At 40.9% G+C, this 13556-nt stretch overlaps 1 protein-coding gene across 1 annotated transcript; it reads right to left on the bottom strand.

Moving 5' to 3' along the window:
* Window positions 1–10951, bottom strand: ARPC3 (actin related protein 2/3 complex subunit 3). The gene is made up of 7 exons (XM_006048299.4): window positions 10795–10951; window positions 8080–8179; window positions 5510–5586; window positions 2181–2249; window positions 1271–1397; window positions 820–914; window positions 1–329 (listed from the first exon to the last, which is right to left on the bottom strand). The coding sequence occupies exons 1-7, from the start codon at window positions 10798–10800 to the stop codon at window positions 267–269; spliced, it is 537 nt and encodes a 178-aa protein (XP_006048361.1). The 5' UTR covers window positions 10801–10951; the 3' UTR covers window positions 1–266.
* Window positions 10952–13556: the final 2605 nt, after the last annotated feature.

Genomic DNA, 13556 nt, shown 5'->3' with positions numbered 1-13556 from the left:
TTTCTTCTGACATGAAATGTTAGAAATTTCTTTATTATTATTTATTAAGCACCAGCTTAATACTGCAGACATTTCAAATCACCAGGCAACAACTCATTTTTCCCCACCCATCCCACCCCAAATTCTTGATAAAGACCTCTTCAAGTACAGACACACGCTCTTCTCTCCTCTGTATAAAACTTTATGAAATAAAGGCAAAGAACTGTGTACATCTTGCTGTGAATGCTGCCCACGGCTGTGGAGCCAGGGTCCACCCGAGGCTGCCTTTATTGTCCAGGTCCTGAAAGACTCTTGTTCATGAACTGTCTCTTCACAAAGCAAGTCCACCACTAACAAGGGGGGACAAAACAAGGACAGTGGTGGTCAAATCACAGTGCAGGTTCAAGGTAAGGTCAGAATACGAATTTACTTAACAAGAAAACTAAATAGTGGTCTGGCAGCCCTTATATTATATAAGCTCTATGAAGGTACATGTAAAATTTTCTTTTTTTCTTTCTTCCTTTCTCTCCTTCTTTCTTTTTTTTCCTGCAGTGACTCACAAGTCACTCAAAATTACGACAACAAAATAAATACATTAAAGCTGTCTCACACAACACCTGTTCTACGGGTTTACAACGCCCCAACCTAAGAACATACAACCAAAATTTCTTATTACAGGTAATTCATTATTCTGTGTGACTCAGGGAACTCCTACCATGTATAAGGTACCAAAGTTAAGCAACACTGCAATGTGAAAACTAAATACCTTAGTGTGTTTAATAGTGGCTACAGGGTAAAAGGTGATTTATCAACTAAATAGGCAATGAAAAGAGTTTTTACCTTGCTGGGTTTATCATTCTGAGGGTCAAAAACTTTCTCACAAAGTCTCAGTCCAGTCTCTTGCCTCAGTTGTTGTAAGTAGGCCCTCATCACCTCTAAAATCAAGAGCAGGTAAAATAAAAAATTATACTTGAGAAAGCATCCCAAATGTGCTAGCTGTTGATTTAGACACAGACCTTGGCAACATTCTTCAACATCTGAACAGGATAAGAAACAGAAACAGCAGTTCAAATGGTTTTAAGATTATACTCATTTTGGTCGAAAAGGTTCTCTACGTGTCATGCTTGTTGCCAAGGATCTTTTGTGAGAGTGACTCTCACAAAGTAGGATAGTGCATGACTAACGATTCCACTCTCAATCTGTACAACAATCAGGTCAGAAAAGGAGGCGGGTCAACAGTCCAGTGGAGAAAACCGTGTGCCACACAGGAAAGGGGAGGAGACATTCTTACCATCTTCCTGTTTGTTCGCAGGTTTGGCGTAAATGGCATTAAGTGGAAAACCAGGCTCTCCAGGAATGGGAAAATTAGTGATTCCCAGTGTATACATTTCTTTCTCGCCTTGGCTTTTAGAATTGCACTTAAAAAAAAAAAAAATTATATATACAAATGTAGGGGAAAGGGATATAACATTTCAATTTGCAGTTTTTTAGTCTAAGTGGCTAGGTCTGGGGGTTCTGTTTTTGTGCCCTTTTGTAATCTGGTGAAGCCTGTAGGCTCCTCCTCAAACTAACCTTTTAAATGAGTAAGATAAAACAGGACTACACAAGAATCCAATTATAATGAGACACAATAATTACAATATTTAAAAAAGCAAATTTATGACATAGCCACACATGTGCTCTTTAATGCACTAAATAACAAGACTCAGCAGTGGACCTAACACCTGAATTTTGAAGCAGTAATGAATGTAAATAAAATTTCAAAATATCTTCAATTATAAATGTAGTATGAAAATGCCACAGAAAGTCACAGGTATTGCTAATGCTATTGTGGGCTGCTGCCTACGTTAATAATTAAAGTAAATGCTAGATTTCAGTTGGAGGTTAGTGAAAAGATGTAATCTTTTTTTCACTCAAGTTCATGCACCCCTGAATTCTATCCCCAGACCCTAGGTTAAGAACCCTTGAGCCGTGGGCTTAAAAAAGAATGTTTTCGTCAAGATTTCTGTCTTGGAAAAATATATGCAAAGCCTTAAAACACTATTATCCTTATCTTCTCATTAGTCAACTACTGTAAGTTTAGACATCTACATTCAGATTTTCTTCTCAGTCAGAGGAAATATTTTCTACTTCTCCTTAAAGTCTCAACAAGTCTAAACACATATTGTGTTCCTGACAAATGATCATCCAGGCTTAGTTACCTTTTGGAGTTTCTTTAGACACTCAGAAATGTAGAGAGTTATATATATCAAGGTCCTATCGGCTTCATTCTATGGGAAGAAAACAAAACTTAAAAACAGTCCTGAGCAAAATGCAATAATTAATTATAATAAAAAAATTCAACCTTTGTCTTTTGATTTATTAACTGAAAACTGAGAGCACAGTTATCACAGCATCAAAAATTCCCATTCTCCAAATGCAATCTTCTCAAGCCCTCTGCTCCTGGGGAGGCAGCCACCAGCTTCCTCCCTGAGCTGTGCGGCTGCCCCTGTTTTCCTCAGCTCCCCTTGCCCTGGGTTCCTGAGAAGTTGTACTAGTAACTTCTCCTTCTAGGAAGGAGAGCTAACAAAGCCGCCTGGAAAACCTGAGGTGAACCATATGGCTGGTTAATCTTTAAAAGCCCTTTCACTTAAGGATCTGTGCCGAGAATAGAAACATTTATGACTCTAAAGGAGGAAGCAATTATTTCACAACTGACCTATTCTTGAAGAGCTCCAAAAGTCCAACTCTTGACCTGACCCAACGGAAAATGTGGAGAAGACAAATGGATGCTAATCAAATGTGGCACGTACTTCAGGTCAAATTTTACATAGATTTATAATTTTAAATAAACAAACTACACTTTTCCCTATTTTTAAGAGTCTATGATATTCGAGAGAGAATGAAATGTGGTGGAATTTTAATACTAACACCACACTTAAGACCATGCATTAGATTAGAAACGTCCATAATTTCACAGACTGTTTAGATCCCAGTTTATTGTCCAAGAGTCTACAATTACACATTTCACACTCTGTTGGATTCCAAGAGATTAAAGTTTGGCAAGGAGTTGAAAGAAGCAAAAAGTAAAGGAGAAAAGGAAAGATATACCCATTTGAATGCAGAGTTCCAAAGAATAGCAAGGAGAGGTAAGAAAGCTTTCCTCAGTGATCAGTGCAAAGAAATAGAGGAAAACAACAGAATGAGAAAGACTAGAGATCTCTTCAAGAAAATTAGAGATACTAAGGGGATACTTCCTACAAAGACGGGCTCAATAAAGGACAGAAATGGTATGGACCTAACAGAATCAGAAGATATTAAAAAGAGGTGGCAAGAATACACAGAAGAATTGTACAAAAAAGAACTTCACGACCCAGATAATCATGATGGTGTGATCACTCACCTAAAGCCAGACATCCTGGAATGTGAAGTCAAGAGGGCCTTAGGAAGCATCACTACAAACAAAGCTAGTGGAGGTGATAGAATTCCAGTTGAGCTATTTCAAATCCTAAAAGATGATGCTATGAAAGTGCTACACTCAATATGCCAGCAAATTTGGAAAAGTCAGCAGTGACCACAGGACTAGAAAAGGTCAGTTTTCATTCCAATCCCTAAGAAAGGCAATGCCAAAGAATGCTCAAACTACTGCACAATTACACTCATCTCACACTAGTAAAGTAATGCTCAAAACTCCCCAAGCTAGGCTTCAGCAATATATGAACTGTGAACTTCCAGATGTTCAAGCTGGTTTTAGAAAAGGCAGAGGAACCAGAGATCAAATTGCAAACATCTGCTGGATCATCAAAAAAGCAAGAGAGTTCCAGAAAAACATCTATTTCTGCTTTATTGACTATGCCAAAGTCTTTGACTGTGTGGATCACAATAAATTGTGGAAAATTCTGAAAGAGATGGGAATACCAGACCACCTGACCTGCCTCTTGAGAAATCTGTATGCAGGTCAGGAAGCAACAGTTAGAACTGGACATGGAACAACAGACTGGTTGCAAATAGGAAAAGGAGTATGTCAAGGCTGTATACTGTCACCCTGCTTATTTAACTTATATTCAGAGGATATCATGAGAAACGCTGGGCTGGATGAAGCACAAGCTGGAATCAAGATTGCAGGGTGAAATATCAATAACCTCAGATATACAGATGACACCACCCTTATGGCAGAAAGTGAAGAACTAAAGACCCTCTTGATGAAACTGAAAGAGGAGAGTGAAAAAGTTGGCTTAAAGCTCAACATTCAGAAAATTAAGATCATGGCATCCGTTCCCATCATTTCATGGCAAACAGATGGGGAAACAGTGGCAGACTTTATTTTCTTGGGCTCCAAAATCACTGCAGATGGTGACTGAAGCCATGAAATTAAAAAACGCTTACTCCTTGAAGAAAAGTTATGACAAGCCTAGACAGCATATTAAAAAGCAGAGACATTACTTTACCAACAGAAGTCCGTCTAGTCAAAGCTATGGTTTTTCCAGTAATCATATATGGATGTGAGAGTTGGACTATAAAGAAAGCTGAGCACCAAAGAATTGATGCTTTTGAACTGTGGTGTTGGAGAAGACTCCTGAGAGTCCCTTGGACTGCAGGGATATCAAACCAGTCAATCCTAAAGGAAATCAGTCCTAAATATTCATTGGAAGGACTGATGCTGAAGCTGAAACTCCAATCCTTTGGCCACCTGATGCGAAGAACTGACTCATTTGAAAAGACCTTGATGCTGGCAAAGATTGAAGGCTTAAGGAGAAGATGACGACAGAAGATGAGATGGTTGAGTTGGCATCACCGACTCAATGGACATGAGTTTGGGTAAACTCCGGGAGTTGGTGATGGAGGGGGAAGCCTGGTGTGCTGCAGTCCATGGGGTCACAAAGAGTTGGACACGACTGGGCGACTGAACTGAACTGAAATTCCATAATCTAGAACATTATCAAGAAGAGTTATTGACATTCCTTGTAACTTGCTCACAGAAGCATCTCAGAGAACTTCTTTACATTTCTCCCTTTCCTTTTCTACCCACTTCCACTTCTCCCTTCCTCCTGAGATCACAAGAACTATGAGGTTGAGGGAAGGGTCCAGGACACAGAAGTATGTAAAAAACCGCATGCAAAATTTTTTGGTTTTGGTCTCGTACAAAATAGGTGCTTAATACTGCTGAGTAAATAAATATAAAAAAGTGTCTATACAAGGGTACATCTCCTCAGTATAGGACCAAACAATATTTAAGCTCTGTGAGCCACAGTCTGTCACAACTACTCAACTCAGCTGCTGTGGCATGAAAGCACCCATAGGTGATGTGTAAACAAATGCAAATGGCTATGTTCCAGTAAAATTTACAAAAAGATGTGGTAGGCCGGATTTGGCCCTCAGACAGTGTCTGCAAAACCATGGTGAACTAAGATTAACATAGAATTAGGCACTGTTCTGGATTTTAAAAATCACACAATCTAATTTCATTGTACTTATTCCTCACATTAACTCTGACTGCCAAGTACATACTATCCCCATCAGAAAACTAAAGAGCAAAAGGTTTGTACTTTACCTTAATTTCATAGTTTTTGAAGAAGACATTGGCCTTAAAGTAATAGATAGCTTCATCCACAATATCTGTATCTTTTGCTAAGCAGGGCAGGATGGGAGAAAGGCAGAGGATGTTAGCCAAATGTAAAACATAACATTTAAAAAGCTATAAAGAAAAAAAAAAAATTAAAGCTCAACAGTCAATGGCTTTGGAATTGAATAACATAAAATCAGGCTACTGAAACAAAGTCTTTAAAAAAAATTTCTAGAAAAATAAGCACATGGTTTATTCAGACAGCTTTATTGTCTTCATAAAAATTACACATGCTCATTAGAAACAAATGAATCAACACAGGAAAAAAAAAGTAATTGTCACCCTAATCTCACTACCCAGAAATAACTACTCTCAGCATTTGGTGAACATCACTCCAGACGTTTCTCAATGCATTTACAAAAACAGACTGAGACACAGACTAAATTTCATAAATTGCTTTCTTAAAAATATTTGGATGGCCAAAAAGTTCATTCGGGCTTTTCCAAAAGATGTTACAGAAAACCCCAACAAACTTTTTGGCCAACCCAATACAAAGAATTCCATACAATTTTATTTGAACTTACATACTACAGCTTTAGGGGAAAAAACTCTCAGCTGTTCATTTAGGAATGTACTGGGATTCACATATACATCTTTCTTTTTACAAAAACTGTGAGTTCAAATATGTACAATCTGTTCAAGGCGGCTAGAGACTGAGAAAAACCAGAAGTACTGTTGTAACAAAGACAGATCTCATTATAAAATTTCTTTGGCTTTTTTTGGGTTTTCCTTTTTTTATTTTAAAAAGGTCACAATCCCAGGGTCTTGATATCCGGCAGCTGGTTTTAGCAATGCAGAAACGGTTATTTTCATTTCGCAACCCTGACTGCTATCCCTCTCATACAGCAGAAATGCAGAAGCTTTCGTACTCTAATCCAGTTGTCTTTATCTTTGCCCATTCCCCTGCTGGAGAATTTTAACAGAACTCTTTTCTTTCCCCTCCTTTAAAAAATTTTTTTTGGACATGTGGGATCTTAGTTCCCCATCCAAGGGTCGAACTGACACCCCCTATAGTAGAAGCATGCAGTCTTAACCACTGGACCACCACAGAAGTCCCCAAAAGAATTCTAACTCTAGACTTATGTTCCCTGTGATCTATTCTCTTATTTGCAAAAAGGAAACTTCTTTCTATGATCCCACAGTGCTTACAAAAACCAGCTAGCTCTACTGTCATGTTGCAGAGGAAGGGAAAGAGGCTAGCTGATAGGATTCAGGCTAGTTGATAGGATTCAGAACAGAGAAGAGCATTTGGTATATATAAGGTGTTCAAAAGATATCTGTTGAATGTAAATAACTAGATTAATGCTAACAGTTACTTAGTCCATAGCACAGGCTTATATTTCTCCGTAATTCCAATTCAGTCCTATTCCAGCCCCCTAGGGAAGAGTTAACAGGTCACTTTTAAATATAGAAATCATGAAGTTCCAGTTTCCTGCAGTCCCATTCTCTCTCAAGGGCCCAAGAATCGCAAAGGTGGTAATTAAATTTACTTCATCCTTGGTCAATTATGTCTTCTGATATACTACATGGTATTTTGTCACAATCTGGGAAGTAATCTGGTCAAATACTGATCCTTATTCTTCATCTGCCAAAGAATAATGTCATTCTTTTACATTAGTTTTCCTGTTTTGGGTGGCTTTTTTTTTTCCATCTCAGAACAAGAGTGTGGTGACTCACCAAATTTATTAAGTTTACTGAGCTTTAAACTGGTATTGAAAACAAAACCAAATTAAGAGGAAGTCAAGTCAAATAAACTGGCCAGAAGAATGGAGACAGGGTCAGTACAAAATTAGTAATCTAAACTATGGTCTTGGAAACCACAAATGGAACTCAGTGCAGACCCTTCCTGGCTGCAGGGAAACCATGTTTAATATAACACAAATTGCACTGTTGGCAGAACATCTCCGAATGTCGTCAGAAGAGTCTCAGATAGTATCTGAAAAGAATGAGGCATTCTGAACAGAGAAAAAAAAAAAAAGCTCCAAAAAAAAAGGTGAGTGCCAAGAAAGAAAGCAAAAGATACAAAATTCAGAAAAGCAAGAGAAGAAATGAATAATGTTATACAGGATACTTAAAACTGAGATACTGGTAAAAACTGGGATCCTGAAGAATGGACAAAGGAAGTAGATTTAGATAAAGAAAGAGGTTAAAACACGCTTTGTTTTTTCCAGCTTGATGACACAGAAAGGATGGGGACACGATGTTCTATAGAAGCAGCAGCATTAGATTAGTAAGAACTGACTGATGATAGGAAGAGTGTTGAGAATTAAGCACATTTCCTCTTCCTTCTCAACAAAATATCCCAGAGAAACTGGCAGCAATAATACAGTTTCCTATTAAATGCAACATCTACCCAAGATCTGAGAAGGTGGAAAGCACAATATTCATCAAGCAAATAGAAAATACAAGAGCAATCTGAGAAAGTATTTCCCTGATGTGCTAACATCAGAGGGTTTCATACCAAAATGTGAAAATAATGGAAAGGGGTTTTGACTTACTCTCTCTAGGGGCAGGTCCTTTGAACTGACTTCTGATAGGCAATAGTGCCATGTTTCCAATGAGTTTGGTGTCAGGGTCCATGAGGGAAGAGTGGTAAGCCTGTAGGGACAAGCCAGGTAGAACACAGAAGCAGAAAGAGAGCAAATGTCACTGGGGCAAACAAGTACATTTCCTTAAAGGAAAAAAAAAAAGAATAACTCATCCAAGATAAACTGGCTCATGAAAACTACCAAAGTTTGAGGAATTCTGAGAAAATTTGAGGCAAGCTGGTTGTTAAACACAGCCATTATTAAAAATAAAATTATATAAATTTTCAATTAAATAAATTATATTAAAAACAAAGGTAATAAATATTTGACACTTTCATTATTTCCTATTTTAAAATTATTTTACCAATGTCTGTGATCTTAAGGTTAGTTATGTCTTTTGCACCTACGGTGGAAACACTTTATGATAAGGTGCTACTGTGCTTCCCTTCCAATTTCACATTTGGTGACAGAACATTGGTAACTGGTGGGGTATTCACACTATAGAAATAGGCAAACACTATATAAATTAGAGGTACCCAGCAACCTAGGTGTTGTTAAAACCACAATCCAAGCACTGGCTCTTCAGCTCTGCCACTTCCTGGCTTTATGCCTTTTGACTAAGACATCACTTTTCTTTTCTTAGCCTATTTCCACATTTGTAAAATAAAAACATATATACTTGTTTTCAGTGGGTGGATGTGAGTTAGAGGAGGGAGGAAAAAAATCACATTTATGAGAACAATTTATAGGCTAATTTCTAGTTTGGCATTTTACAAGATGTCTGGCTTTTTCTAAGACAACATGGGCCCCAGTCATTTATTCATTCATTCATCAAAAGATTACTAAGTACCTTCTGTGTGCAAGGCATGTGGAAATATTGGCATGCAAGACCAGCCCTGGCTCTGTCGGGTGAATAGAGGAGACAGATAATAAGTAAGTGATCACAGGGGAAGTTAAGGGTGCTCTTTGTGCACCTGGAATGATGAGTACAAGGCATTAGGGTTCTGGCTTAAAATCTGGCTTTATCAAGATTTACTAGTGTGCTTACATATTTAAGGGCTTCCCTGGTGGCTCAAATGGTAAAGAATCTGCCTGCAATGCAGGAGACCTGGGTTCAATCCCTGGGTTGGGAAGATCCTCTAGAGGAGGAAATGGCAACCCACTTCAGTATTCTTGCCTAGAGGAGGAGCCCAGGATTCTTGCCTAGGACAGAGGAGCCTAGTAGGACCCATGGGATCCCAAAGAGTCAGACTCGACTGAGTGACTTTCACTTTATGTGAAAATGGATTTAAAATGGATAACTAACTACGACCTACTGTACAGCACATGGAACTCTGCCCATTGTAATGTGGCAGCCTGAATGGGAGGGGAGTGTGGGGAAGAATAGATAGTGTATAGGTATGGCTGAGTCCCTTTGCTGTTCACCTTAAACTATCACAACATTGTTAATCTACTACACCCCAATACAAACACACAACACACACACACATACTGGTGTGTTGCACACACTAGTGTGCAACTTTAGGCAAGTTACTTAACTTCTCTGAGCCTCAACTGCCTCCTCTGCAAAATGAAAAACCACTAACATATCTACTTAATATCACTCCGAGGATTACTTAGGGAATAATTTATACAAACTCCTGACATGCATCAGGAGTCAAACGGTAGCTATGGGATTCAGGAAACATAGAACTATGCTTTACTCCTTTTTATTAGATACGCTTCATCTAACGCAGCCCTATCCTCCCCTGCACTAGCTATACTGTCTTGTTACCCACTTATTACCTTCATGGCATTTGTCACTATCTGAAACAATCCCCCTTATTTTATTTACATTTACAGATTTATTATGTCTCCTCATTAGAATGTAAACTCCTTAAGAATAGGGATTTGTTGGCCTTATTCACTGCTATAATAGTGCTTTGGCATGCAGCAGATGCTAAACATCACGTTACTCAACATGCTTTTTCCTCATCTGCAAAATGGAGACCATGATGGTGATAAATCTACCCCTGCGGCTGTCAGAAATTAACAACAACCAAACCACCTTCAATTTTAACTCCTACTCTGATGCACATGAAAACAAACATTTGGAAACTAGGCGCGGACCTTGCACCTGCTCGGAGAGCCCTAAACCCAGCGGCTCAGGGGTGGCAGCCACTGACGGGGCGACAGGAGAGGAGGAGTCAGGGAAGTGGGGTCGGACAGGCGACAGGCAGCATAAGGGACCCGCCTCCAGAGGCGAAGAAGGAAGTGGGCCTACAGGGAAAAAAAAAAAAAGAAGCCGGGCCCTAGCTGTGATATGAGAAATTAAAAGGGCACCCCTTGCCTTCGAGGCTCTAGTGAGGCTTTGGGAACCCCGCTGGAATCGGGGGGATGGGGAGAGGCACAAAAAGCGATAAAAAGGATCAAGCTTGGAGAGGAGAGAGCAGACTTGTGGCGGTCTCCTGAGCACGCCCCGGGTCTCTGGCCCACTCTGCCATGCCCTGTTCCTCCACGGCCGGCCGACATCCCAGAGCCGCCCTAAGCCCACAGAGGCCGGCCCCTCTCCTCTTGCCTTTCCCCTTCTCAGGCCCTTGCTTTCTCTCTGCCCTCCTCGGCCCGCTTTTCTCAGCGCACGCAAGACTTCTCGCGACTCTCTCAAATCCCCGCCGTCTTCCGACACCCCCACTTTAGCCCATTTACCGGCATCTTGCAGGCGCCCGGGTCTCCACCCCAACGAAGAGAATCTGGTTAGAGCTCGGCGGTTCCGGTCTGGCAGCCGGGGCGGGGTAGGCGGAAGTGAGCCGGAAGGGGAGGGCGAGGGCAGGACGCCGCGCTTCCGGCCTCGCAGTATGTGGCTAGCCGCTGCGGCTGCGCGGATCCGACAGGGCACCAGGGGGCGCTTGAGCCCTAAGCAGGGGCTCTGAGTATCGCGCCTGCGTGAAGTGTGGGCGAGAAAGAGGTTGATTTTGGGGTTACAGAATCCTAGATATATCACCTCTTTTGTTTTTTCTCAAAGATCACCTTTTCAGTAGCATTCCCTGGGTCATCCTAAATTCAGTCCCACTTCACTCCCCTTTCCCTCAGTTCTTATGATTCTTTTATGTTTTACTTCTGGGTTTTGTCTCCGTCCATTCGTATGAACGTCAAAAATGCAAGGATTGTCTGTTTTGTTCACTGCTTATATCCCTATACCTGTAATAGGACGGTACAAGGTAAGCATCAATGATATGTGTTGAGTGCAAGAATGAACTCAAACCACTGATTTTAAAAAGGAAAAAACGATCACAGAAGGGATTTGTGTATTACTCTTGTGTGATTACGTACTGCGATTCTTTGTGTAATGGTTGAGAAAAACTGGGTTTGAATTCAGCTCCAGCATTTATTGGCTGTGTCACCTTGGGCAAGTTAACCTCCATACCTCAGTTTCCTCATCTGAAAATGGAGATAACAGTGATTACGTCAGTTTTGTGAGGATGAAATGAATTGCATGGAATGTGCTTAGAACTTACATGCCTGGAACATACTAAAAGCTAAGGAATTCTTAACCTTTACTGGAAAGCACCTCAGGTTAAAAGCCAAGTTCTGGTCAAAGTGCACCTTTTAGGAGGAGACTTCCTTGGTGGTCCCAGATGGTAAAGATAGTCTTCTCTGGTGGCTCAGATGGTAAAGAATCTGCCTGCAATGCAGGAGACCGGGGTTCAAGGTTCTCCAGGAAGAGCCCCTGGAGAAGGGCACGACAACCCACTCCAGTATTCTTGCCTGGAGAATTCCGTGGACAACGGAGCCTGGTGGGCTACAGTCCATGGAGTCGCAGACAGTTGGACACGACTGAGTGACTAACACACAAGAGGAGGCTTCTTTGATGAGAGCAAAGTAGCCCCACAATCATGCTCCTTTTCATTATTTTTTTTTTCTTCTTCACATTCCTTATTAGAGGTTTCCTTGTTTATAGTCTTAAGGGCCCAGCAGATCAGACTAAGGTCCTTTTTGGCCTCAGCGTTCCTATTCTTTCCTGTACCTGGCACCTACTCATAAATTTGTCTAAAGAATCATGTCAGGCTCTCCTACAAGGCACTGAAATCTTTCAGGACTGGAATTGTCATATTCATCTTTTAAACCCCCGTGTCCAGAGGGGAAGGAAATGGAATCTGGCCCTTCACATTTTCCCCCACAGGCACACACCAAACTCTCCATAAGGCTAAATGAGGGAGGTATAGCTCAAGCAGGATGAGGGCAAATGAAAAGGTGTCTTATCTTCCTTCCTCTCTCACGTGACAGTAACATTTCTAAAATCTAGCAACACTGAGATCAGGGTGTTTTTGCCCTTTGCATACTCAAGGGCCACAGAAAAAAGAAAAAGCAACAGAGTTCCAAAAAAAATCTACTTCTGCTTTATTGACTATCCCAAAGCCTTTGACTGTTTGAATCACAACAAACTGTGGAAAATTCTTAAGGAGATGGGAACACCAGACCACCTGATCCGCCTCCTGAGAAATCTGTATGCAGATTACCATAACTGTAAGCAACAGTTAGAACTGGGCATGAAACAACAGACTGGTTCCAAATAGGGAAAGGAGTATGTCAAGGCTGCTTATTTATTGTCACTCTGCTTATTTAACATATATGCAGAGTACACCATGAGAAACGCTGGGCTGGATGAAGCACAAGCTGGAATCAAGATTGCAGGGAGAAATATCAATAACCTCAGATATGCAGATGACACCACCCTTATGGCAGAAAGCAAAGAACTAAACAACCTCTTGATGAAAGTGAAAGAGGAGAGTGAAAAAGTTGGTTTAAAGCTCAACATTCAGAAAACTAACATCATGGCATCTGGTCCTATCACTTCATGGCAAATAGATGGGAAAACAGTGGAAACAGTGACAGACTTTATTTTTTTTGGTTCCAAAATCACTGGAGGTGGTGACTGCAGCCATGAAATTAAAAGATGCTTGCTCCTTGGAAGAAAAGTCATGATCAACCTAGACAGCGTATTAAAAAGCAGAGACATTACTTTGCCAACAAAGGTCCATCTAGTCAAGGCTATGGTTTTTCCAGTAGTCACATATGGATGTGAGAGTTGGACTATAAAGAAAGCTGAGCACCGAAGAACTGATGCTTTTGAACTGTGGTGCTGGAGAAGACTCTTGAGAGTCCCTTGGACTGCAGGAAGATCCAACCAGTCCATCCTAAAGGACATCAGTCCTGAGTGTTCACTGGAAGGACTGATGGCTGAAGTTGAAACTCCAATACTTTGGCCACCTGATGCAAAGAGCTGGAAAAGACCCTGATGGTGGGAAAGACTGAAGGCAGGAGGAGCAGGGGATGACAGAGGATGAGATGGTTGGATGGCATCACCGACTCAGGGGACATGAGTTTGAGTAAACACCAGGAGGCCTGGTGTGCTGCAGTCCATGGGGTTGCCAAGTTGGAGACAACTGAGCGACTGAACTGAACTGGGC

Source organism: Bubalus bubalis, chromosome 17 (genome assembly GCF_019923935.1).
Source record: "Bubalus bubalis isolate 160015118507 breed Murrah chromosome 17, NDDB_SH_1, whole genome shotgun sequence".
Lineage (NCBI taxonomy): Eukaryota > Metazoa > Chordata > Mammalia > Artiodactyla > Bovidae > Bubalus > Bubalus bubalis.
This window is presented reverse-complemented; position numbering and strand designations above follow the sequence as displayed.